Raw genomic sequence first — 27,456 nt, 5'->3', positions numbered from 1 at the left:
TGAGTATTTTTTTTATTTTTGGAAACTTTTGAATGGCAAATACTCTACTCTTGACTCCACTATATTTGAAATATGAGCATGAAGTACTCGTTACTTGTAAGCACATTTGAAGTGATTCTTTAAATGAAATAATGCAATAGACCATATTGAAGACCCATTTTCCAATAGTTCAATTTGAACTTGGCTGTGGTAACGATAGTGACAGCAGATTCCTCATCAGAATATCCTCCATGATCATGGATTGGAATGAAATTGTACAATCACCTGTCATTCACCACCTAGCTAAAACTTTACATCATTAAATGGTAAATAAACTACTCATAATTGAGTTATCCTGTTTTGTATTCATTGGTGAAAATGTCATAATTTTTCCAAGTTGCAAACTTATGAAAGCTGGCAAAATGTTGATGCTGGATGCAAGGAACTAAAGGTCTGTTTAAGTCCTTGTGACCAACTGGGATGTACATCCTATTGTTGACGAAAAAATAAAACATTACAACACATTGAAGAGGACAAAAAATACTTTTGAATACTTAAGTATTTTTAACAGCATGTACTTCTGTACTTCAACTCAAGCAAAAAAAATACTTCACTACCTTCAAAACCTTCCTGTATTGGAGTATTATTTGACAAGGTGTTACTTTGACTAAAGGAATTGTGTACTTTGTCCACCTCTGAACTGAAGTCTAATAAAAAGTCAAACCAAAGCAAGTAGAAGCTAAAGTTATGACTGTTAGCTAGCGTACCAATCGGCCACCCAAATTATTTCAACATATCATGTTATAGCCTAAAAACTAAGATTAGTCACTGAATTGGGCCTGGAGCTTAACGTTAAATGACAACAACACCAACGCTAACTTTTAACGTAAACTTCAACGTTACCCGCTTTGTTATCAAGTTGTCAACGGATAACAGACATCGATTTCAATTAAATACGAACTTCTAACATTAGATAAGATTCCCTTTAACAGGGTATATTATATGCAGGCTAGTTAGGCTAAGCACGGACGTCTCTTTAACGTTGTTATCTTCCCAGCTCTGTCTCCTGCTATTTTGTTAGCATAATTGATAAAGCGTCTCATCTCATCTCATCTGCCCGCTGACAACAAAAGTATCATCGATCAACTTTTACCTGCGTCAACGGAGTCCATTACAGCATTTCTGCGAAAAGACTACAATTTGAGAACTGTTACAAGTCTTTTTAGCTCCAAGAAGCAATTTGGTTAAAACTTGCAGCTTGTTTGAGTTCCAACAGTCTCCCCCTCCCGTAGTAGCCAGCTACCAAGTTTGCACTTCCTGGATTCGTCGAGGAGGCCGGGCAGCTAGCGCAGCAGCTTCTGATTTGACATCATAGATCTAGATCAAATGCGCTGCAAGCGGTGCGTACCCCTCAGGAAACAGTTTTATCCCACACGTTTTAATCCAGGTAGCCTACTGATCTATCAGATACATCTTGTTGCAAATAATGTAAATGTCTTGACGTGGGCATGTTTAGTGTTCCCAGCAACAGGCACGCACGCATGGTCGCCTAGAAAAAAATGAATATTTGGTTATAGTTTAGGACTGCTATTTTTATTTTTCTCGCACAGAGTAAACTGGACAGCATTTTAGTTTAGCTTGTACAATACGTTAAGATTGTGTTTGCTATAACCTCAATCATAAAATCAGCTGTCGACATTTTAATACTGGATTTCTGTGTCAACTCGTAATGCGTGTTAATAATTAGACTGAGTTTACCTTAATTGCCGCAGCCCTGTGAGGACTTTGTGAGTCGCATACATGGCTCAACACCACCCGTCGTTTGTTTAACCAAACCATAGCCAAGTTGATGTTTTTATGGAGGAGGAAATTTGTTATCAAAGACCGTTGTAAAAAAGACGCGCTGAAGTCTGACGACAGTACCGTGACTTTACTTCTCCAGTTTATACCCAGAGGAGGAGACGGCGGGACTAGCGGTCTGCTCCAGGGACACGATAGCCTATAGGCTATTTCACCGAAATGAAATAGCGTTTGATTCATTTGTTGAAACTCAAACTCGGTGAGTAGGCTTGTATGCTGAGCATGCAGATATTCAATGTTTCTTGGATTTAGCGATGTAGCATAGTTTAATTCTCATGGGGCTTTTTAGACGAACTGGATAAGGCTATCACACAGCCTTATTTGGTGTATTGATTAGCCTATTAACTTTGATTATTGAGGTTTTATTTTAGCGTCAAATTCACTAGGCTAATGGCTGACTTTGTTTTAAAAAATCTCCTCGTCCGGACCTTAACTCCTGCGCATAGTGCTGCGAAGGACACTTGATCTGGCCTAATGAAATGCAAGCAACATCATCTGTCATTGAGCAAGCAGCCTGACTTGGGTCAGCAAAGGAAGTGATGAACTAGCCTATGCAGACAACGGCACAATTTGATTGTTTGTCTTTTCAGTCTGTACTAGCCTAAATAATGTATTAACATACAGGGGCTGTTGAAGCATTGAAAGATGAATTTAAATAGGCATAGCCTAGAGCAGTGTTTTCCAACCACTGTGCCGGGGCACACTAGTGTGCCGTGAGAGATCATCAGGTGTGCCGCAGAAAATTACCCAAATGTCACTCACTGGTCCAGAAAAGCAACTGTTGCATCAAAGAATTTATAACCACATGCTCTCGTTGATTGTATGATTGCACTATCTGTGGTATGCAGGCATTGTCAGCGGGGGCCCCATATCCAGTATTCACAGAATCATCACATATCCAGTTCATAGCAACAGTTAAATTAGATATAGTCACCTACAAATGAAACAGAGGGCGCTTGTTTTATTGAGCAGGTCTTGCATAGAAGCCATAATAAGGCCATATCTGTGTATTATTTGAAATTTTAGGCTATGGTATGTTTATTTTTTCTTTGCACAGCTGTTAGTGTGCCATACGTGGGACATTTTAAGTGTCAAAAGTGTGCCATGGCACAAAAAAGGTTGAAAAAATATTGGCCTAGAGCACTGTTTAGTCATGTTGCACTTCTGTGAGAATCCTGCCTGTCTAGTTAAACGTTTTTCAGTAGTCTATCTAATTAAGCATATTTGAAATGACATAAGCCACCCTTAGGAGAGCAAATGTGATCTCTATCTTTAAGATGGCACCATTTGTACTTAATCAAAGTGAGAATAATATATTTTATACCCGTAGGCTACTGAAGGGTAGAACTCTGCACAAATTGGCATGGAAACTGTAAACAAAAACATGAGAATGGCATTGAAGGCCCTTTTAGTGTTGAGATCAGCTTACCTCTCTGTTTGTGCTCATTGTACTTTGTATAAATTCTATGAAATATTTATTATCAGTTTGTCAATGAACTGCCCCACATTGTCTACCTTGAGAACTAGTATCAAATTCTATGATCACTTTACACCTGAGCCAAAAGCAAGATCAATGCTTTCTTCATGACATTTCACATCCATTTAAAAGAAAGCTAAAAGAAGCCGAGTGTGTGAGTTTTGGGGTTGTATTTCAGCATTTTCCTTCCTTTTTTAGACATCAAAGAGTGAGGAGACATCATATCTGGAAGCACTCAACGGAACAGAAGTGCCAGCCAATGTCTCACTACTACAGCAACGAGGGGATCGGCAACCCTGCTTACTATGAGAGCGACACTTTGGAAGTAGACAGAGGGTTCGTATTACCTCATTGGCAGTGCTGACAATGTGTTGGCGTGTTTGGGAATGTAAAACTGTTCCATGGAGTTGTGCTTCCTTGTGTGGTGGCAAGGAAGGACAAAGCTAATGTAGTGGAAAGTCGAGTATTAACACGTCATCACATAATTTGGTGTTCTATATAATGTTACATGATGTTAATTGTAGGCCTATAATGTTATATGATGTTAATGTGATGATAAGCTAATTGTTTTGTGATCATGCCCATATTTCCCTATTTCAGCTTTTTTTAACACCGCAAGAATGACAAAGCTGTCAGAGAAAATCAATTCTTGAGACTTTGTTTACACATTGGGTGTCCATATTCTTCAGTTACACGCGGGGGTCCATAATACTTTTGAATTATTATAATGAATTGTTATAGTTTAAAGAAATTGTACTGATCTACAGCAGTTGTCGGTTTCTACAGGTGTAAACAGATCTTTCCTCTTTTTAAAGGTTCATGCACAAGTAGAATTACATTTTACTCCATCACCTAATTTCTTTATGAAGAACCTTAAAGTTCGGCTTTAAAGGATCCCTGATTTTCTTCAACACACATCCTCCATTCCCCTCAGGATCCTGCTCCTTGTAGCTCATCGATATAACTATGCTTGTAGCTCACCTGTGATTAATAGGGCAGCGTAAACCCACTCCGCCTGTGCTAATTAGCTGTGTCTCTGGCGTCTGCTGTTAGGTTCTCCAGGGGCTTCCCCCACAGCAACCCCTATGACGCGGGCCAGGGCTCCTGGCACGTGATGGGGGCTGGGGTAGGGATGGGCAGCGGAGGCGGCCGGGGCCCCGCGGAGATGCTGCCAGCCTACAGCGCCGCCACCGTGCCGACGCCCAGTGTCGGGGTCTCCCGGGGTGGCTGGAGGGAGAGCTGGAGAGACTCGGCGTCCGTACTGATAAGCCCCGTCCATCCTTCCAACCCTCCGACGGAGACCCCGAGATGGCAGCCGCAGCAGAGCTGTAAGTCTGACTACTACACACAGCAGGCCCGCAGGGGTTCAGATGGCACTCAGGTGTGTCTGTTTGCTTGTGGTGTGTGTGTGTGTGTGTAGGTGTGTGTGTGTAGGTGTGTGTGTGTAGGTGTGTGTGTGTCTGTTTGCTTGTGGTGTGTGTGTGTGTGTGCAGGTGTTGGAATTAAAGTGTTCTGTAACTCAAGAACCAACAATAGGTTCCGGTGCTTTTGTTGATGTCCATGTTAACATATTTGCTGTAGGGTTAGCAGCTTTCTAGTGAGCTAATGGAATTTAGAGGGAAGGTTGCCCTTTTCAATGGACCATTATGCGCGGAAGGCTCTTAAACCAGCTAATTTTTTCCGGTGGAGCGTCAGCTGTGTTGTAACGGAATATTCTGTTATATTCTGCTCCTTAGATGTTCACTCCGATACAGAATTATCTTGTTTGCCCAATAATAATTTTGACACACGCATAAATCCTTCTACATCGTTAAAGAGTGCTGATTCACTATTGCAGGTGCAACACCCAACCGGGTCCGTGTAGACTCTAATTACATTAACAGTAACGGTGGATACAACACACCTGGCTCCACTGGAAATAAATGAACTGGCTTAAGATCCTTCCGTGCATATGGTAAAGTGGCTACCTGTTAGGCACTGGGACGTGATTGGCCATTTGTAAACATATTAGGCAACAATTAACAGCCTGTGCTCTGTTTAGTATAATGCAATGGATGTGTAGTAAAATATATGAAAAGCTCTTTTCCAACACGCTATATCCACCATTTAAATGCATTTTCATAAATCTTTTTTTTTTCCAAGTAATTTCAGAACTGGAACTGTAATTGGGTTATCAAAAGTGTATTTATAGCGTTTTGGAAAAGAGCTCTTTGTATGTTCTCTTGACAATTTTCAACAGATAAGAATAGCATTTACTTATTTTTTAATTGATGACATTTATGACTAATTAATGACATTATGATGACTAATAATTAGAGTTTCCGCTGAAGGTTTACTTACCATTTGGTAAACATCAGAGTATGACTATGATCCAGGATCACCCTTGGCAATGTTTACCAAGGGTTTGCTATCACTCAGGTGGATATGAGTGAAATGGGTTTTTCCCGTCCAGAATGTAAGAGTTGTTTCCTTATGTGCATGGTGGGAAAAAGTCTAAAGTGCCTTTGGCTGTACCACAGAGCACATATCAACTAGAGAATGTAATTCCAGGGAATTACGAGTACATGAAAATGCAAAAATGGCTGCTGAATGAAATATTGTTCAAGTAAAAAGATGGAGGTCAGATAGAGAAAAAAGCTTGTGGGGAGTCATAATTGATGACAACTGACAGTTGGAACGGCCGAACAGTTAAATAGTTGAGTAGTTTAAATAGTTAAATTATTTTATAGCGAATTATTGTATTGAGGACTTATTTTGAAGTTGAAGTTGAGGACCGAGGAAACAGTTGGTGGGAGTTGTAGTTGATGACGACTGACAGTTGGAATGGCTGAACAGTTAAATAGTTGGACAGTGAAAATGGTTAGGTTATTTAATAGGATATTATTGTACTGAGTACTTTTATTTTGAAACAGTTGTAGGCAGAGGAAACAGTTGGCAGGAGTCATAGTTGATGGCAACTGACAGTTTGAAAGGCTGAACAGTTAAATAGTTGGATAGTTAAAATGGTTAAATTATTTAAAATGGAATTATTGTAGTGAGGAGTTTTATTTTGAAACAGTTGTGGGCAGAGGAAACAGTTGAACAGGATCTGTAGTCTTAAGAGCCAGATTGTATGCTTAAAGCCTGAGACAGACAGTTGCTGGAGGTGGCCGGAACCATATGGCTCTGGCCTGAACACTTGGCATAGGATTCCAAGTGCCCTATTGTGATGCCATAATCGCCAATGTTAAGTCTATGGGGAAATTTGTAATAGTTTTTAATTAATAGTTTAAAAAGTATAAAAGTTACAAATATGAAAAATACATTCCACACCTGTCCTGAGTAAGACCTACGTAACGCAGTTTGAATGAAGTTTCTACATTAAACGGTTGAAGCCGCATTAAACGCGGAAAAAGCGTTAGAAGAAGAATAATATTAAGAAGAAATCGGAATTGCATTTTCATGCACTCTAATGAGAATGTGATACAAAAAATAATCTACAATGATAAAGACTTTGTCACTCCACCAAAAACAGCCAGAAGGAAAATGCTTCGTCTCACAGTGGGTTCACATCAAGACATTAGTGTTGTTTAGTGTTAGCATTGCTCAGGGAAAAGAAGAAGTCATGAATGAGTTGTGTGTTTCCGTGTTCCTCTTGACCCAGTCAGAAGGTCCTAATGTGGGACATGGCTCAACTCAGGCAGTATCTTCATCTCAAGCTAAGATTTCCGATAGAAGGCCTGACATTTTAACATGCTAAAAAAACTACATCCACACCCTGGTTGCTGCTGTCCTTATATTTGTTTGCTCAGAGGCTCCAGAATATTCCACAGCAGAATTCTTTGTCTGACATATTCTGCTCTGACTGTTTACTTTTCCATGTGCCATATTTGCAGACACCGTTTCAATGCGTCTCCTAGGATCAAGAAGGATGAGTTTGTTCCCAGGGGGGGCAGCCGCTCTGGACAGGTTGGGCCTGACTGAGGAGGACATTCAAGATGAGATGGAGAACGGTAAAAAACTGACCTGCAGGCTGGACTCTTTGGCTTATGCCAAATACTAGATTAAATGGTCTAGTCTGTTTGGAAGAGGCTGGTCTAATTACATTCAAAACGCATGTCTGGGTGGAAAGGTTATGTCAAGAGTATGTCATAATATTTTTGGTAATATCAGTGTTAAATAGATTTAATATGAATCACATTTTGAGCAGAAATTGTTTAAGGAAGTTTAATTTTGTGTTTTACTGGATGAAATCCTTATTTTGAAGTGGATCTCATAATGCTTACGAAAGGGTAGCTTCTCTATGTTGTGTCTTTGTTAAAAGCCTTTTACAGCATTGTATAATTTCTTCGAAGCTGATCTTTCTGGCTGTATGATAACATAATGACCAAGACCTTGACGTGAACAGAGAGTACCTTGAGAGGCCCCACGGACATAGTCTACTATATGTGGTGGGACCAGTGAACTGTATGAAATGAAATTGAAAAGCCTACTGAAATATAAAATTAATTTTATGAACTGTATTAAATAATTGTTTTTAAAGTATTTTTGCATGGATTCTACTTTTTAAATATATGTATATTTTAAAATCTCACGTACCCCCTGAAGTGCCTTCACGTACCCCCAGGGGTACGCGTACACCCATTTGAGAACCACTGGTTTAAGCCATATAAGTTGTTTTCCAGGAACCAACACACCTGACGTGAACCTATTGTTGTGTTTTTCTAAAACATTAATGAATCCAACCAGGCGGGTTAAGCGGTGTTGAATGTTTAATGACAAACCCCCCCCCCTCCCTCCCTTGCAGAGGAACAGGACCTGGTGAAGAACCTGGTTGCCATGTCGACCAAGGACAGCGACACGGCCATTCGTGGACTCCCAATGAGCTTCAGTGAAAAGAAATACATACGGTAAGCTAACCAGATGGGACCACTCTGCCACTGACCAAAGGTCTGTGTGCTCCGCTGTTATTGCCCTGAGTCAACTGTTAAGCCTGGCTGTAAAAGAGAGACACTCTTGCCCACAGCCTGTGTGTGAGGTAATGAGAGTGGCGGAATGTAATAAAGGTTTCCAGCCGGTATTTGTTTATGCGACTGAAGTCACGTCATTTACCGTCAGAGAAGCAGGAAATATGATAAACACCAGGCTAAAGAGTAGGTCATGTGAACTTATCTTGAACTTAACATGTCCTGTTACATTAATGCTGTAATGTGAATGAAAAATATGTAGTTTTCATCTTTCCTTGAATTACACTGGAATCCTAAAAGCTCAGCTGTTGTGATGGTGTGATAGTAATTCCAAATATAGACAGGACAGATGTTAAATTCACACAGCAGCCAGTCTACAGTATGATAGTCTTATGAATGTGATAATGTAGTGTTATGTGTTGTAGTGGGGGTTTCTTAAGTGTTATCAATTGTCTTGAGGTCATATGAGTTTTGTTGACTAGAATAGACAGGACTTTTGCTTTTATATTCTAGACTTAAGCCCATATGTATCCTAAACCCTGAAAGACTGTTAAGAGTTTTTACTTAAACCTTTCTGCATTTTGTTAACCTACATGTTGAATGGTTTTGGCAGTTTAGTTGCATGTGATTCATTTAACTGGATTTTCAGCGTAAACAAGTGCATCAATGCTATTTACTTCCCCAGGAGTCAGGTTCTGGCACACAGATCAACCAAGCAAAAGCACCAATTCACATGCTGTGCTGATTGCTCTGGTCAGATTTCAATGGTAAGAGCACTTACAGCTGTATCACTCAACTCCCTTTAATTCAATCAGCATGCATATTGTAAAACCACCAATTACCAATCATTTTGTTCGAAAATTCTAAAACAACTACCGGTATGTTTTTTAATACTTCATAAAAACATTTGATATATGAACCTTACATTTTTCAGTAGCCATAGGTGTGTAGATTTGAACAAAATCTAGTTTGGTTCTTACCGGGGCTTTTACTGCCTGAAATATCCGATTTTGTTTACCACGCTCGGAGTTTAGTGCTGGGCTGGTGGGTGCCTATTTCCAAGGCCATCCTTAAAAATATTTTCGTTTGCCGTAACCCGACCGACCCTGTCAATTTAGAACCGACCCACATATTTATTTTTTCCCCTTTTAGTCCGACCGACTTGCTGGTTGTAAACTTGCGTTAAGACCGACCGATTTTTTTTTACTCTAAACAACCAATACAAATAAAATACTATTTATTTTAGTAGGCCTAAGTATTGTGAATATAAATTGCCTACATACAAACGTAGGCTCTCTTAAATAAAACCCTATGGCGTCATCTGTACACCATTGGTTTACGCATGTCACACTATGGCCTATACGCTTCGTTTCATTCACACAAACATATCGACAACGCTCATTACTTGGCACGAAGTTCTGGAAGAACTGTGCCCAGATCTTTTCCCATTCCTTCTCACCTCTAGTCTAACGGTGACCGTGTTGAAGAATTGAAATTGGTTGTGGTCTATTCAGTATTTCTCAAAATATGAGTCCGCAAGACTGATGGTCCGCGGAGTCGTGGAGTGAAATTAGGCCCGGTTCTTCGTCTGATAATTTGCTGCGAAATTGATAAAGATACCGCGGGCCGACAAAAAAAAGAAAACAAACGTTTCTGCTATCGATGTCATTAAACATGGAGCCATACAATAAAGTGGTGGTATGAGCGTTCATTCAATGCAGGCGTCTGCGCGAGAGAAACTGAAAATAATCAATAACGTTGGTATCAAAGCTTCGCTTCAACCTGTTGAATGCTATTTAATTGTTTAACGACACTTGATAAAACGACGTTGATTTTTGGAACTTCCATAGAAACAGAGCAGAGACTATAATACACTATATAGCACTGAGTATTGTATAGTCAAATTTGAATATAACGTGGCCAAACGCTATTGTAGCCTTCTTTCTATCTGTTAAAGATCAACAGATCAGTGATTTTACTCCTATCTGCTCGCCAAAAGCTGGTATTGTGTTTCCTGAATCCTTACATTCAGGCATTCAAATTAAACTTCATTAAAAAAACATGTTTTTTCTCCATACCAATGTATGATGCTTGCATCGAGGGAAACATCCCAAAACAATAGCACCCATATAATTGTTGCTGTTTTGAGAAGTATTTCTTTTCTTATGCAAGCATCATGCAACCACAAAAGTAATGAAACTAATTATATCTTACATTACTAAAGCACTGATGTGCATGTCACAAAATATTTTGAAAGTGCATGTATAACAATCTAGGCATAATAATGATTGTGATAATGATAATGACAATTTGATTTGGAGGGAGTGGGGTTGGGTACGTGTAGATGAGCCTTATGGCCCCAAAGTCTGCCATGACTGGGCCTCAGGTCAAAGAAGTTTGAGAAAGGCTGGTCTACATAACCTGCATCAGATTGAGGTTTGCAGTTGAAGGCACGGGTTGAGGACCCAGTCAGTTACATCACAATATGCACAATTGTTTAAATTCATACCTACGTAATCACCATGACCAAAATTGTACTTTTTTTTTTTTTACTTTGAATCTTGAAAAAAAAAATATTGACCTACCTACCGACCCATTTTTTTTATTTTTTTGGCTGTTACTGCAAACAAGAATATTTTTAAGGATGGCCCAACCTTTCTCTCGGCACATCACAACGGTTAGACCGAGAATTCTCGTCGCAAATCAAAATTTCACTGGAGCTCCAAGCAGATTTGTACATGCAGCCTTACAACACTGTTTACAGCTCTTTGAGTCACGGTAAAATTTAATTTTTGGTACATAGCTAATTTAGATACACCAATGGTGTGGGTGCTTGCGTTTCTTTAGGAATCCGCCATCTTGGTTTGTATAGAAATTAATATTAAGTGACACATACACGTAAGAGGTCAGAAATACGGGACGGTTGGTAATAGGTGGCGTTCCTATATTATAGAGTGTCTAGTGACTATTTTACCATTAATTGCTTAAGAATGTGTGCAGGAATGGAATACTAACTAACATACACTAAGTCTAACAAAGTATTTTGTCTTGTTTTTTTTTTTTGGCTATATTACTCAATTTGAAACACCGTTTTGGTACTTAATTAGACAGCACATATAGCAGCCATGGAAGTGAAAGTCATATTATTTTGGAGAGGCATCCTCTGTGTGACCCTCAACATCTGATACAGAGAAACTGAGATATAAGTTCCTGCTGTTCAACTAGTTACAGTAACCACTTGCTGTAAGTCACTTAGGATAAAAGTGCCTGCTAAATGAATACCGGTATACAGTATGTAAATAGAATAGAACAAGGAACATACAAAAGTCATGTGTTTGATAGAACATGAAAACAGTAAAAACAAGGCACTCTAAGGGCAAAGCTACACCAGGCGCGTAACTGTGTTCCATTGCGTCTGCTGCAACAATTACCTTCCACTATAATCAATGGACGTAGCTATACCAGACATGATAGTGGCGCGTACATTCTGAAAAAATAGACCATTTGTCTAAAATGGATTTTACGTGTTGCGAACGGAACGCTTTAGTTACGCGCCTGGTGTAGCTTCCCTGTAAGTCCTTAAAAGAGTGGAAGTTGAAAAAGTGAATGTTGAACTGGATGCCTTTTGATATGTTTAGTATGTTTTTTTGCGTCATCTCTGTGTCAGTAACTCTAGTCTGTATTAAGGTTTTTCACTGATGGCTGCCTGTCTCAGTTTGTCAGGAGGTTGCGGGCAGGCTCGGGCTCTGTCCGGCAGGCCCTGGCCCTGTGGCAGGGCTTCATGAAGGAGGTCAGCGGAAAGTTCGGCTCCGGCGTCCTCTCCTACTTCCTGTTCCTCAAGTGGCTCCTGATGTTCAACGTCTTCTCCTTCCTGGTGAACTTCGGCTTCATCACTATCCCTCAGCTGGTGTCCGGAGACGCCTTCACCAACACGGCCAAGTTCAACGGACTGGAGCTTCTCACAGGGATGGTGGGTTTCGCACACGGCACAGTGTTGCGTCCTGGTTTTATTCCTTCAGGTCACTGGAGAAATCATTAAGCGTTAAACGTGAAGTCTGTGATTCTGGTCCAACACATATTTTCAGTTTCTCCTCCTGGTTCACTTGCTGTCCATCCTGTGCTTAAAAACACTGCAAAGCCCTGTCTCTGCAAACTGGAAGGAGTGGCTCAGTTATTGGATTTTGGGCTCAAATGTAAACAACCTTTTGCCAGAATTGTGGACACTTCCTTTAAGCTTCATGCATATTTGAGATTAGAGATATTGATGAAGTTGTAGTTGAACGCTGTCTTTCATGGGCAGACATGACTTGGCAGCAAGGCAACAAGGGTATGTGTTTGTCCCAAACAAGGAGATTCTTAATTGGAAGGTTAAGAGAGATTCTTAAAAGGTCTAAAGGTCATGGAATGCTTTATCCGTTGAGCAGTTTCGGGGAGTTCTGCGAATTACATTAATTGCGCAAATTTTCAAATTACCAACAGAAAATATAGATCGCATAGATAGATAGTGACACTTTATTGATCCTGGGAGGAATTTAGGATAGCATAACATGTACCAAAGATATGAACAGATTAAATATCCTGAGGGGATTGCCCATGATATTTGACTGGCGTATTGTACATTCTTCAAGCAGTATGCATATTATTGAATATTCTTATGTGTTTGTTTTTTATCATCAGGCATGTTTGTAGGTTCTAATGTGTGATTTAAATCTTTCACAGGGTTTTTTTAACAACACAATAATGTTTTACGGTGGCTACAGTGCCGATGTAGTGGGACAACCCCCCAATGCCATATACAACATGCAGCTCGCCTACCTTCTCACCATCGCTGTGTACATGGTGCTGTGTGGTGGTTCTCTAATATACAGGTCAGCATATCAGCCATTTTCTGTACCTCAACTATTCACATTTAGGACATTTCACACACACAGCCTCAGCTGTGAGCAAGTTTCATTCCGTTTTTGTAGAGCATTGAACTTTGGTTAATGTTTTAAGGTAACTTCCATGGTAGTTTGGTTCAAGTTCGATGTCTTGAAGGCTGTTAAGGTGCAGACTGGTGCATTAGGTTTAGAGGTCAGAAATAAAGTTATAATCGTGTCTTGGTTGTCCCTGCAGTATGGCAACTTCGTTCAAAAGCAACTTTGTGCTGGAGGGAGCCTCCGGCGGGGCCTGGACCCTTCTCTGCAGCTGGGACTTCAGAGTAGTCAACGAGAGAGCCGTGCGCCAGCGAAAAGCCAACCTCGCCGTCCAGCTCAAGGTGGGTAGGCGTAACAAATACTCCTGAAATCACGTTTTTTTTTTTTTTTTTTTTTTTAAACATGTTTATGTGTCCTCACAACTAAATTATTGTAATGGACTGAGAAAAAAACCTCAGGAAGACCTCTTTGATGTACTTTAATGACCTAACCGTAGACAAACAAGAAACAAAAACAAACTAGTACTGGTATCTTTTTTGAAGTGTGTGCATGACTTAGCCTTTCTGTGTTGCTTCAGTAAGGAAAGCTTTTCTCAGTTCAAGTTCCTCAGTAACCCCTCTCAACTTCCGCGCCTTCTCTTTTGGACAACCACAGGAGTCTCTCTCAGAAAAGGCCCAGCAGGACCAGCTGTCCTCCTCTGAGAAGCTCAAGCGCGTTGGGGTCCACTTGGCCATCTGGCTGCTGGCCACAGGGCTGGCCATCGGGGCCTGTGCCGCCATCTACTTCCTGTCTGCATATGAGCAGGTAGCCTACCGTTCATCTCACGGGGCCCAAAGCTGTGGTGTGTGGCAGATACACTAATGTTAAATATTTCCCCTATTGAAGAGAATTGGTGTTGTTTTTTCTGCAACAGAAACAAATCGTCAAAGGCTCGGACGCCGCAACCCTGCTGGTGCCTTTTGTGGTGTCTCTAGTCAACCTTGTCGTACCTTTGATTTACTCGCTCTTCAACAAGATCGAGCATTTCTCTAATCCACGCATGCAAGTCTACGCGGTCATCATAAGGTTCGAACTGACCATTCCACTCTCTAAATATCTCAGTTTATTTTTTAGTGGGGCAGCCGTGGCCCACTGGTTAGCACTCTGGACTTGTAACCGGAGGGTTGCCGGTTCGAGCCCCGACCAGTGGCCGCGGCTGAAGTGCCCTTGAGCAAGGCACCTAACCCCTCACTGCTCCCCGAGCGCCGCCGTTGAAGGAGGCATCTCACTGCGCCGGGATTAGTGTGTGCTTCACCTCACTGTGTGTGCACTGTTTGCTGTTTGTGTTTCACTAATTCACCGATTGGGTTAAATGCAGAGACCAAATTTCCCTCACGGGATCAAAAAAGTACATATACTTATACTTATTTGATTTATAATTATTTTGCCCACAGTATGTTTTTATTTTGCATTGTTTTCTGTGTATGCAAAAGGTACATTGTGAATATGTTTGTAGAATAAATCAATCAATCAAATGGATTCATTCAGAAATAAAAGCTAAATTAGAATGAAACTTAAAGCTGTAAATGTGACCTATGAGATGGCACGTAAGCTGTCATTCATGGCAGGTCTGATCTTCCCACAGAAATGTCTTCCTGAAGATGTCCATCCTGGGTATCCTCTGTTACTACTGGATGAATAATGTTGCACACAAACCAGACACGGTAACCACTCAACCTAATGGTGCGTTCGTGCCATCTGGGAATATTAGGGACCGTCCCCTGAGATTGCATTGTTTTTCTGACGGCGAACGTTCATCTGCTCTGCCTCAAATGTGTGAAAAATGTGGACACCACATGGAGGGTTAAAACATACAATGACTAATCTTGAATAAACTGTATTTGCTTAGGAAATGCAGCTTTTAACTCATTGAATGCCAAGCTGTTTTCGGAAGCTTTGTCCTAGAGTGCCAGCAATCTAGACCATTGTTGATAATTTTTGTACAGCCACAGCATATTCTGTGTTATACCTATGACAATGGCTTGTTTAAAAGGTGAGACTTTAAGCTCTCAGTGGGTGCAAACCGTGTATTTCTACACGCCTCTGTTCCTGAGAAATCCCAAGCTAAACAGTGGCTAGTTTTCATCAAAATCGCTGTTTTTTTCTAGAAATGGAGATATAACGTCTTTCATGAAATATTAAGTGTTGCCTGTAAACTTTCCGGGAAGTGATCAGCGAGACCTGGCGAGACTGGCACCTAGTGATAGGGTGCATTCAGGGCACTTCGGAATGACAAGGACCGCCCCCATGGCTACTTTGTTTTTCCGACAGCAAGTGCTCATTTGCTTTGCCGTCGGAATGTGTGACAAACACGGATGCCACAACAAAGGTTAAAACATACACCCACTAATCCTAAACAAACAACTGTATTTGCTTAAAATATAGTGTAAGACGCTCGTGAAAGAAAGATATGCAGCTTTCAAGTGACAAAAACGGCAAATTCCAAAGTTCACATTAAAACTGTTGGACATGAAAGGCCACATGGACTACAAATGAACTACAACGTGACGACAAAAGTGATGACGAGCCCCTAACTGGGCAACTCTGTTAGCAAAATCTAGCCCCAGTTTCCGACCTCTGACTCACACATTACGTGACGTGAATGACGTGGAATGATGATGTTTTCACTCGGAGAAAGGTTTTTCCGAAGCCCATGAACGCTAGAATAGACCCACGAAAATGGCCTGGTTTTGAGATGACGTGCATGCGTCACTGATTCGACCCAAAGCGGCAACCGAGTTATGATAAAATGTCCAGATAAAATGTCCAGACTGTGCGTTTTCATGAGTTTTCGATTGTCATATATTTCATTTCCATTCATCACAGAGTTCCCAAAATCACATATAAGGTGTGTTAGAGTGTCTAGTTTCGTAATTAAAAAAAAGCTAAAAACGTAATATTACGTTGTTGGCACTCACTCGCACTTATTATAATAATAGCATGGGAAGGAAAAACGTAATATTATGTTTTTGGCAAAAAAAATGGCAAATTCCCAAGTTTACATCAAAATTTTTGGACATGAAAGTCCACATTGACTACAAATGAACTACAATGTGACGACAAAAGTGACAACAAGCCTACAACTGGGCAACTCAGTTAGCAAACTCTTCCCCCAGTTTTCCACCAGTTATTTCCACATGAGATGACGTTCACAATGACATCTACACGGGGGAAACGAACACACCACAATACTGCTATAAACGATTGACCAATCGCTTCATCAGTGAAGATCGTCTTTCTTCACACCCGTTATTTCTCTCCCGTAGTGTTGGGAGTCCTCTGTAGGCCAGTCTCTCTACCGACTGGTGGTGGTCGACTTCTTCTTCCTGTTGTTGGGATCCTTCTTTGGGGAATTTCTGAGCAAGTGAGTATGGCCTTTTATTTTAGTTTTCATTTCATTTTCATTTGCTTTTAACTGTGACATTATGTTTTCCAATGTGACATTATCTGTGCTGCATTCTGTGTATGAAAGGTGCTATACAAATTATTATTATTATTATTATTATTATTATTATTATTATTATTATTATTATTATTATTATTAACAGTGACAATCTTCTATTGACATTATCTGTACCTTTTCACAGACAACAATGATTTAACTGCTTCATTGAAATTGATAAACCAATGAATGTTTTTCATCTATTAAAATAATATCATTACCACTCTAGACCCTTGGTGCTTACTGAACAGGACTGTAGAATCATCAAGGCACAATGACTCACTTCAGCTGACTGAACCCAAAGGAAGAAGCAGAGCGCACAAATAACTTGAGAACATTGAAACCCATTAAACCCTGTAAGACCCATGAAATTCTGTGTGTGTGCTCCGGTTCTCCCAAGTCTGTGTGCTCTGGTTCTCCCAAGTCTGTGCTCCGGTTCTCCCAAGTCTGTGTGCTCCGGTTCTCCCAAGTCTGTGCTCCGGTTCTTCCTTTTGGGTTCTGTCATCATAAGTGGCTCATCGTGCTTTAATGTTTTTTTCATCTGTCAATGTTCTTTTGTACTGCAGTGTTATTGGCACAACGTGTGTGCCAAGCCTTGGGGTTCCTGAGTTTGACATTGCTCGGAATGTTCTAGACCTCATCTACTCTCAGACGCTTGCATGGTATGACAGTTTTACCACTGAGTTACCTCATAAGTACAGTGCAACCAGAGAGTGAAAACTTTCTGGTTGCACTGTACACTAAAAAAAATTTAATAAGTGGATAAATGAATTGATACACTGTGATCTCCAGGAGGAAATTATCTTTTAGCCTGTGTCATGTGGCTAATGTGCAACACCTAAAGGTTAATTCATTTGTTAAGATTGAACTTGTCTGTTTCCTCCACAGGATTTCTCTCTATTTCTCACCCCTGCTGACAGTCATACAGATCTTTAAATTCTTCATTCTCTTTTACGTCAAAAAGGTAATCCCCATGTACAGACTGATAAAATGATGGCAAGGGAAAGCATGAAAATCTAGTAAGGATTCACCAATTAATCGTCACCAACAGGTGGTGGTTAGTAAGACTGACTGAAAAGGCAGTGATGCTGAAAGCGCCCGAGATGGTTTAGAGCTCCCTCTAGTGGTCCATTTTTTGGTCTCAAATGAAATAGAAAAAAATGGTTGTGTCATAATATTTCTCAATGTGGTAACACCAGCTGACTAGGACCGGCTACTGGTCAATCAACCATGTGTTCTGGGGTCTATTTATACAGGTGGAAATCTGTGTCCACTTCCAGGTGTATAGCCAGAGTGTAAAAAAAGTGCGTCATTCACCACGGTTCAGTAATCCAGCCCAGATTACACTGAGCCACCACTGATCCGTCTTCCTCATCTGGCCACCGTTATGCTGTGGTAGAGATGATATAATAATATCATCAGGCTGACTTATCGTGGCCGCAAATACGGTCTGAATCGATTAGGAATGCAATCACAAAACCGCAGTTGTCCCTGCGCCCACTGAGTCAACAACACTGGTTTCAAGGACATTGTGCGCGTGTGATAATAAATCCTCAGACAATGAAGCAAGGTTTGGACTGCTAAGACAGTCGGGGTCTTATTTGCAGTCTTGCAAAACGTTAGCCAGACATGCAATACAGAGGACAACCTTAATGTTAGTGTCTGAAGCCACCATATTCCACCTGTCTTATATGTGTCAGTTCACTTCTTTTTTGAGATCAACCTGCCAGGGACCACAGATGACAATTAGCTTGAAAAGCTACATCTGGCGCATTTACATGCCTTATGTAAATGGGCATGTTGGTGAATGTACACTGTCTATTTCAAATAAATACACAGAAACATAAACATGTATCCTGTGTATGGAGTCTGGAGCTGCCACATAGCCATTAATGAGCAATTCAACACCCCTACATTTACTGTCTTTGGATGGAAACATGACTTTTGGATGGCATTGGATGGAAACGTCACACATTCGCTAAATGTCTCTATCGCTAAATGGATGTTATTTGTCACTTATCTATATCACTAAATTGATGAACTGATTTGGCGTAGTCTTGTTGTTTATACCTGCTCCGAATCCTCTCTGCCCAGGTGAGCCTGATGCACAACTGCCAGCCCCCGCGGAAGTCGGGCAGGGCTGCCCAGATGCAGACCATCTTCATCGCTCTCCTCTTCCTCCCCTCCTACGTTGGGGCGCTGTCTGTGGTTGCCTACACTGTCTGGAGGTAGTTCTACTCTTCGACTGGTCTCTGTCCTTACACAGGTGTCAAGGTGGTGGTGGTGGTTGTTGTGCTCTGTTTTCTCTGCAGGACATTTTTTTTTTTTGTTTAAAAAGAAATACCGCTGACAAACCAAAGCAGTGCCATTATATTTAGTGTTGTAGTGATGCAGCTCAGTAGTGCTTTCATCTTCTGCGTTCATTGAGGATTTGTACATACATTGTATCATCGTTCCAGTGATTGTACTGAGAACGCTGCGCAGTAACAAGATGCCATAAAATACCCAGACTTTGCAAATGTTCTGACTTGATATCAGCTGTAGAGCATAATAGATTCTTTAAACATTCTGTCTTGTTTTTGTTGTTGTTGTTGTTGTTGTTGCTTGACTTTGACCATCACACCTCAGTCCCTTACGATGCTGGATAAGGTAGGAGTTCTCCAAGGAGAGCATCCCCAGCTCACCTTGCTAACCTACTGACACACTTACTCATGGAGGCGCGTTGTCTTTCTGGTCAGTTTGAAACCCTCCGCCTCATGCGGGCCTTTCCGCGGCCTGCGGAACCCGTTTGCCGTGGTGGAGAAGTGGATGGCAGTCGAGCAGGACTGGGTGGTGTGGATCTACGAGCAAGTGATCCGCAGCGAACTCTTCTTCTTCCTCATCAGCCTCATCGTCCTGTACGTCACTGCACTCTCTGTGTGTGTGTGTGTGTGTGTGTGTGTGAGTGTGAAAGATAGACATTTGCCCAACCATGTGTACAGTATGTGTGTAATCGTGCTGAGAGAGAGAGAGAGAGAGAGAGAAAATATATAGTGTGTGTGGGGGGCACATGTAACACACCACATGTTACATGTGCACACACATCCAGTCGATTACTATGAGCACAGCTGCACACTCAGAGGAATATTTGAACATTATATACAAATTGTATATAATGTTCAGTGCTTAAGGTGGATTCATTTACAGTACAATACTAACCTTATCAAGAATATGACATTAAACTGTAAAGTTAATAATTTAACCTTATAATTAAACATTGTTTTTTGTTATCCACTGGCTATAAAAACAGAGTTAATGGTGCATATGTGTGCCGTTCCTCTTGACAGAGTGCTGACATACTTCTTTTGGCAACTGAAAGAGGGTCGTAGACTACTCATCATCCAGCTCCGACAGCGGATCGCCAATGTGAGTTACTATCACTTTTTTATTGAACTGAAGGCTGCTTCCATACACGGATGATCTAGAGATCAGTGAATTGATTTATTAGGGCCTGAGCAGCGGAGGGGCGAAGCCCTGTGGTTTCTGTAAGGATTATTATTATTATTGTTTAGCAGGTTTTTTTTTATCACTTTTATTTTTATGTATATTCTGTATTTGTTAATTATAGATAGTATAATAGTAGTCAATAGCAGTTACACAAATACAGTTGTTGGTGAATATGAGCTGAGTAGGGTACCCCTTTGTGTTTTAGGAAGGGAAGGATAAAGCATTCCTGCTTGAAAAATTACAAAAGCTTCAGAAATCAAACAGATCTTCAGCGGGTAAACCAAAAACAAGGATGAATAACCAGAGGGTTGGTGTTCTCAGCTATTCCTGTCTTGAAGAATTTCTTCCATTTATCTGTAAATGATATCTATTGTCCGAGTGTTCTATGTTTTACATATAAGTCAACATGCAAAACATTTCATTTCTAGCGTTCATATACATTGAATGAAGTGTTGGTATATATTTAACTCTATGAACAATGTCAACCTCTTCCAGAATGTCAGCAACAGGCAGTGGTATGCAGAGCCTGGTCATGAGGAGGGTGAGTAGCCTATCAATCAAGCAAGCAATCAATCAGTCGATTGGTCAATCAATTATGCAAAAGTGATAATTAGTAGACAATAACTATTGTTCTCAGCAGAAATTTGCTTCCCTTCAAGGTTGGATTGTTCCTCATTGTTTTAATTGTGAGAGTGCAATAGATCACCAAAATATTATTATTTTTTAATACCTTTTTTTAGTCAACTTTACCAAAGGTGCCAATAATTCTGGAGGGTACTGTATACAGTGTATAGTACTGTGCAGTGATGTTATGATGACCATATATACAGTATGTATCTCATTCTTATTTTAAAAAAAAAACAACCAGAAGAAATATAACAAAAAAATAATGACTAGGGGTGTAAAGGTACAGGACCGTTTAGGCACAGGACATTACGTTCAATACAGATGTGTACTGAATGAAGTCAAGTGGTAATCATTATAGTAGGTTGTTTTTTTTTTTTGCGGACCATGTTTCAAATATTAAAAATATTAAGTGATGGACCATATGTCAGTTTAGTTAATTAACGCCAAAACATTGTCAGTGAATGTTAGACTAGCAGTAGGCTAATTACTGGCCAATGACCAATCTCGCAAGGGGGAAGCTGTTGATTGAGCCGGGTGGTTCTGGCTTTGACACATTGGTATCAGAAGCAGGAGGGAGAGGATGCCCCTTTGACAGATCGAGCGCCTCATTAAAAAGCCACAGCTGGAAAAGTCCATTGCTCAGCTGAAGTGGAAGAGGCATGGCCAAAGGTTTCTATTCAGAGGGCCTTGATGACCAGAAAGATTTACTTAGAATTTTGCATGGCATTCTTGACTCAAACAATGCCAATCATATTTTGGTTATCTTTTATGGGCTAGGAAGGTCTGGCATGCATCTGGCACAGACCCGCTGAATTGTGCTTAGTTTTAGGTTTGAATGCAGTGACTGAAGTAATTATGACCTGACTCGCACGCAGATGATCCAAGCTGAAGCTCAGTATTTTTGAAAGCTGTCATTAAAGTCACCAATAATGTCCTATTTACATTGTAAAGGTCGACAGTTGTGATGATCACTGACAGAATATGGCATGTGCATGACAACCTTACGTCCCTCTTCTAATGGATCTCTCAGATAAAGCCTTGTTCCCCAGATAACTGACCCCCTCCACCTTATCTTTCCAGCATTGCCTGACAGTCGACCCCCCATATCCGAGAGTGGTTTCGGTGGTATGAGAGCCGCAATACCTGGCAGTCGACCCCCCATGTCCGAGAGTGGTTTCGGTGTGTCCGAGAGTGGTTTCGGTGGTATGAGAGCCGCAGTGCCTGACATGGGCCTCAATGGTCTGAGGGCTGCAGTGCCTCAGAGTGGCCCCCCCGCTCAGCTCAGGGCAGATCCCGCCTCCTCGACCCCCAGCGGCCTCATCCAGGCCATGCTGGCCAGACAGCAGGCGGAACAGGACGACGACGACTATGACTACTGAATGAAGCGAAGCGTCAACAACACCGCCTGACCTCCAGTTTAAGGCCGGATCTTTTCAAATCCGTGCTTAAGAGACGCCATATGCAACGTGCACCTCATTATGGCTTATGGGATTATGGGTGGTGGAGCGTTGTGGATTTTCCCACAATGAGGAACAGCGAATGCTACCTTGCAAAGAACAAAATGATAATCAAGCAAGGCAATTCAGATCAAATGTTCAATGAAAAAGTGGCAGCTTTCCTAACAGGGCCTAGCCTAGACTATCTGTTGTTGCACTATAAACACTTTACTTTTTCACTTCACATTTTACCATCCTGCATAGTTCCTGCTGAGGCTCTATGACCAGATTCAAAGATAAATACCTTACATAAATTTGAGTCAGGTTCACGTTAGAATTGTTAGAATTTAAGATCGTAGTGGAACTGTGAAAGAGTGAATCAGAACCAGCATTTTTTTTTGTTGTATATTATTACATGAAGAATCTATGCAAACACTGGACACACTGAGAAGAATTATTGTAATAAGTAAATTATTGATTATTGAGTATTTTGTTGTTGTTTATTGTTGGGAGTTTTTTGTATGCCGCCCTTTCAGTGTAACTGTGCGTGCAAAATATTATGACCTCTGCAGGTTTGTGCATGTGAACACTTCAAGCAAGTGTTGGAAGCAGGAAGCCTGAAATGCTAAAACATGAAAATGCAGGACCCAAATTCAAAACACACTAGTTCCTATCAGACATTTGAATAATAATAATAAAAAATACAGTGGCACCATCACATTAAGGGAGCAGTCCTTTAATCATGATAAAATAATGATTAAAATCATGAAAGGTTTGAGCTCAGGTGCCAATCAAATACACCTCACCATTCAATGCTGCTGATTTCCTCGAATAAGGTATAGTTCACTGCTGCACTCAATAGGGGCAGACAGCCAAAGGCATGTTGGGAGAATTTTGCCCAGTATCCTTGAGAAGGCTAAGTGAATAAGTACAAGGTCGTCAGTTCAACATTGTATATTTATCATTTTTATTTTCATTTGACAAATAAATAATCATTTTAGAAACTAAAGCAGAACAAGAACAGCATTTGTGTCATATTTCATTCATAATTTTCTTGAGTCTCATGTTCAAAATAGCAACTGAATATTTAAACAGAAAGGTTAAAGATCACTATGTACAGTGTATGTGCAATAAACATTACAACATAAAAATAAGCCTTTCATTTTACATTGCTTTAAACTCTGTGTGTGTGAGTGAGAGAGAGAGATTTCCTACATTATTTCATGACAATCTGAAGTTCATCTCATTTGCAGATTGTAAATCTGGATTGCTGCTTGAAAGTATGTTGCTGTATTGCGGTCAGGTTGGAAAAGAATGATGTAGCATTTTGGTCCAAAGTAGCCGAATAGAACCCCCCAGATACTGAGCAAAATGCAAAAGGCATTTGCCACTGTGATGTCTACGTGATTATCCTCTAAAGCAAAGTACAGTGTGAGAAACAAGGCCCAGGATATGTAGAAAATGAGCAAGCTGAAAGTAACAGCTTTACCTTCATTGTAGTTTTTAGGAAGGTCTGTCCCCATATAGGCAAAAGCAAAGCAGGCTAAACTGAGAAGGCTACCCAACGTGAACATAGCAAACAGAATATTTATATTGCCGAATGTGCAAATCAAGACTGTTTCCCTAAAGCGTTGTAATTGACTTGGCTGGGGCCCGGCGTTGTCGGACATCCACGAAATGCTCAGGAGCACCTGTGCAATCGTGCAGATCGCTACGACCAGCCACTGTCCGCCATGCTTGACCCAGAACTCGTACGCCTTCGGCAGCTTGGCAGCCAGTTTGAAGACGGAGACGATCTGGAAGGAGCGGACGGCCAGGCAGGACAGGGTGGCGGTGTAGAAGACGAGAAACGTTGGGATGCGTAGGCAGCAGGTGATGGCCGACGGGCTTCCGCCAAAGAAGAAGACACTGACGGACGACAGACCCAGGAAGACGAGCACAAGCAGCGACATTTTGCCGCCGGCCGACTTGACCACGGGCGTGTCGTAGTGGTAGACGAACAGAGCCAGCACGCAGCCACACAGTAGGATGGTGGAGGAGGCGGCGAGCATCAGGACGATGGAGACGGCCGCATCGTGCCGAAGGAACACTACGGTCCGGTTCTGGCACGATGTGCTGCCATTTCCAGACCACTCGTACTCTTGGCACTCTTGGCAGGTGTTTGGTTCTGCTGTGGGGACAAACAAGTGTGTCAGCTAACACACACACACACACACACACAAAATACACCCGCATAGTTGAGATTGAGATGACCCAAAAGGTATCATCCTTGCATGTAACATGCCTGTTGCTGCATTTTGATATTGTACAATATTGTTGTAACGTTCGGCAGTTTGTAAGACACTCATATTATTGGCTACATTTTTGTGCCCCCTCTCCCCCTTGGTGCCCTACCCACAGTGCGTGATGTGCGTGGTGGTAACGGTGGCACTGATGCCTGAAGTTGTACCTGTGTGGTTGATGTATGTTCCTGCTCTGCAGATCTCACAGCCAAAGCAACAGGAATGAAAGCTGGACTCCACTCTCCTGTACCCAGCTGGACATTCAGGAGAACACCGAAACTCAGAAACCTAAAGTCAATTTAGGCCATGATTAATAAGCTGGTGGCAAGGATATTAGTGGCTTGATTATTGATCAGTCTTTGTGATTTTGTTAAACACATCATCAAAGAGTAAGAGGAGACTGTAGGCCTCCATCACTATTGGTCAAATAAATTCTTCAACAAATATCTTACAACACAGTAAATATTGTAGATGAAAGAGACTGTCCATATATTACAGGAAATAATGAAACAAGAACTAACAGATGTAGATGATTACTTAAACAATTTCTCCTGCACCTGAAAAAAATACATGTTAAGGTGTCCAGGATGTTTGGGTGCATATCTGTGTTGACTTTATATATGTGTCCACTGAAGCTATTTTTTACGGAGCCTGGGAGATGTTATTGCAAGATCTTTTTGTTTGCTGGTTTTACTAAATTGAGTGCTCTTTGACTAAATTGCATGCTCATTTGATTAAATCATGCCCTCATTTGGTTAAATTCTCAGTGCACTCGTTTTAGTAAATGGGTGCAGTCATTTTGGTAAATGGTGCACTCAATTTACTAAATAATGCTCTTGTTTTACTAAATTAAAACAGGAGGACAATTTAATAACATGGGTGCATGATTCAATACAACAAGCACATGATTTACTGAAATGCGCACACATCTTTGTAAAATAAGCACAAGATTTTGTAAAACGATCTCTCAATGAGACTTTCTGGGCTCTGTGCATTCTTTCAGTCTGTTTCCTTTTAATGCAATAAATGAGCTTCTTCCTGAGTTGAAATTAGGGATCACATTCTATAGAATATATATATAGTGTATGTAGTATACAGTAAATAGTGTACTGTACTGTTTGGCTCAAAACAATAAATACAACAGACAATGACATATTGAACTTACATTTTTACCAGTGTGCCAGGTGATAAGACCTTGGTCAAGACTGAATTTAAGTGTTGGCAGTGAGTGGAATGACCCAACTGTGACAAAAGGGCTGTTGTTTTTCCAATCCCAGAACACGATATCATAGAAAGCTGGGGGATCACCATTCTCGTCAAACTCTATCCTGTGGTTGTATAATTTCAACTTGACCTTCTTCAGTGCTTTGATGAGCTAAGAAAATAGATTAATAATAAGACAACATATTGTATATACTGAAACCTCAACCTGACACATCTTGCATAGCTATCAGATTGAGTGTCCTCTACTATCAAGGCATTATACTACAGTACAAATGTAGTGCATGTATGCAGTATACATACATATAAATGTTATGCATGTATCACTTACAAATGTAAGGTAAAACTGTAACACTGGCATTTACCATATTAGGTTCGACAGTCAGATTGATGCAAGATGATGGACTGCAAGACAGGGTTGAGTGGAGTGCGTGAGCTATGGCATAGATTGCTGAGTAGATGCTGAAACTGAACGTGGAGTCCTGTGAGTAGATCGTCTCGGCCGTAACATTTGTGCACTTCTCACATATCTGGCCACACGTGTGACCAGAGCCTGGAGGTGTGGAACTCACAGACCGGTGGATGAACTCTTTTAACCCTTTTAGGGGACCCATTTGTTGCAGAGTGACCCCTAAGACGGTGCCCAGATGTTCTATGTCGTTCTCTTTGATCAGTTCTGAGCTCAGGGACCAGGTCTCGCTTCCGATCCAAACCTTTTGCACGTTGTTTTTAATCGCCGTCCTCAAGAGGAGAGTCACATGCTCTATGTGGGCAAAGAGCACAATAACCTCGACATGCTGCTGATCGATCACTTCTAACATTAAAGCGTTTGCAGAGTCGTTTGAGACCGAGATAATGCCTCTGTAGGCCAAGCAAATGTCGGCTGACTTTATTTCACTCTCAAACACAGCTAGAGCATCCCGGCTATAGTCGGTGTCACCGCCGATGAAGGCCACCCAGTTCCATCGGAACTTTCTCAGTATCTGGACAATAGCCTGCACTTGGAACTTGTCACTGGGAATCGTGCGGAAAAAGGACGGGAATCTCTGCCTGTTGCTGAGCTGAACGCTAGAAGCTCCATGTGTCACCTGCAAATAACAAAATAGTCAGAGAGCGCCATGAGATTACTCTGATTACACTGCTTCTGCATTTCAACACTTTGTTTGTTTGTTGTTGTTTATGTAAATAAACAACTCATGGCTTTCTACAATGACTTGAGTAGTATGCCAAGGGGATTCATCTTACCATAGGCAGAAGGTTGGACAGAAACAGCTGAGATACGGTAATGGTCTCTGTACTCCCAAATGGGCCGGTAACAGAGATGACTTTGGGTCGACAGGCTCGTTGGGTTCCTACATGAATAGAGTCCCCACACACGGAGAAATCCAAAGCAGACAGAAGGCTGCCTATGTCAGAGCAGTAATCGAAGATCTCATAGCCCAGGCTCACCCCTGGAAGCAGATCTGCGCTGTTGTTGATTTCCTCAATGGTGAACTTCATCACTTGCATTCGTTTGTAGCTTGCAGAAATGAACTGAAATCTAAATGATTGAGGTTGATGTTACAGTTAGGCATACAAATGTAAAAGTGAAAGTGCCAATAAGACATTTAGTTAAGAAATAAACAAAAGATAGAGTCAGTGACTTACATGGATTTTGCATATCAATTCTGTTCTGTGTGGAACATTTACTTCCATAAATATAGAGCTAAGCTGCTAACTTAAATTTAAATGCTTAAGGTTGATGT

At 41.1% G+C, this 27,456-nt stretch overlaps 3 protein-coding genes across 3 annotated transcripts in view; 1 reads left to right on the top strand and 2 right to left on the bottom strand.

Annotated features, from left to right (window-relative positions):
* nomo (nodal modulator) overlaps positions 1–1,268 on the bottom strand; it is a 36,293-nt gene extending 35,025 nt beyond the window's left edge. The window contains exon 1 of the mRNA XM_048249035.1: positions 1,133–1,268. Within this exon, the coding sequence (XP_048104992.1) occupies positions 1,133–1,151 (19 nt within the window). The 5' untranslated portion in view covers positions 1,152–1,268. The remainder of the gene's footprint in view (positions 1–1,132) is intronic.
* A 675-nt stretch (positions 1,269–1,943) lies between these two features.
* On the top strand, positions 1,944–23,229 carry LOC125297173 (transmembrane channel-like protein 5). Its single transcript, XM_048247346.1, has 21 exons — positions 1,944–2,038; positions 3,515–3,652; positions 4,370–4,644; positions 7,192–7,308; positions 8,103–8,205; positions 8,948–9,029; positions 11,978–12,232; positions 12,982–13,130; positions 13,378–13,519; positions 13,833–13,982; positions 14,092–14,243; positions 14,803–14,881; positions 16,484–16,581; positions 17,226–17,321; positions 17,548–17,623; positions 18,754–18,887; positions 19,398–19,556; positions 19,986–20,064; positions 20,351–20,452; positions 20,641–20,686; positions 21,853–23,229. The coding sequence occupies exons 2-21, from the start codon at positions 3,576–3,578 to the stop codon at positions 22,149–22,151; spliced, it is 2,670 nt and encodes an 889-aa protein (XP_048103303.1). The 5' UTR covers positions 1,944–2,038; positions 3,515–3,575; the 3' UTR covers positions 22,152–23,229.
* Positions 23,226–27,220, bottom strand: LOC125298332 (taste receptor type 1 member 1-like). Its single transcript, XM_048249033.1, has 5 exons — positions 26,957–27,220; positions 26,077–26,799; positions 25,664–25,865; positions 24,658–24,744; positions 23,226–24,378 (listed from the first exon to the last, which is right to left on the bottom strand). The coding sequence occupies exons 1-5, from the start codon at positions 27,218–27,220 to the stop codon at positions 23,447–23,449; spliced, it is 2,208 nt and encodes a 735-aa protein (XP_048104990.1). The 3' UTR covers positions 23,226–23,446.
* Positions 27,221–27,456: the final 236 nt, after the last annotated feature.

The sequence above is a fragment of the Alosa alosa genome, chromosome 7 (assembly GCF_017589495.1).
Source record: "Alosa alosa isolate M-15738 ecotype Scorff River chromosome 7, AALO_Geno_1.1, whole genome shotgun sequence".
In the NCBI taxonomy this organism is placed as follows: domain Eukaryota; kingdom Metazoa; phylum Chordata; class Actinopteri; order Clupeiformes; family Clupeidae; genus Alosa; species Alosa alosa.
Note: the sequence above shows the minus strand (reverse complement) of the source record. Positions and strands in the feature narration are given on the sequence as shown.

Coding starts and splice junctions, on each gene's coding strand:
- LOC125297173 (XM_048247346.1), top strand. CDS start 3,576: ATGTCTCACTACTACAGCAACGAGGGGATCGGCAACCCTGCTTACTAT. Junction 7,309..8,102: donor TCAAGATGAGATGGAGAACG/GTAAAAAACTGA, acceptor CCTCCCTTGCAG/AGGAACAGGACCTGGTGAAG. Junction 14,882..16,483: donor TTGCACACAAACCAGACACG/GTAACCACTCAA, acceptor TCTCTCCCGTAG/TGTTGGGAGTCCTCTGTAGG.
- LOC125298332 (XM_048249033.1), bottom strand. CDS start 27,220: ATGCAAGTGATGAAGTTCACCATTGAGGAAATCAACAACAGCGCAGAT. Junction 26,800..26,956: donor TGTCCAACCTTCTGCCTATG/GTAAGATGAATC, acceptor TGTTATTTGCAG/GTGACACATGGAGCTTCTAG. Junction 24,745..25,663: donor TCTTATCACCTGGCACACTG/GTAAAAATGTAA, acceptor CTGAATGTCCAG/CTGGGTACAGGAGAGTGGAG.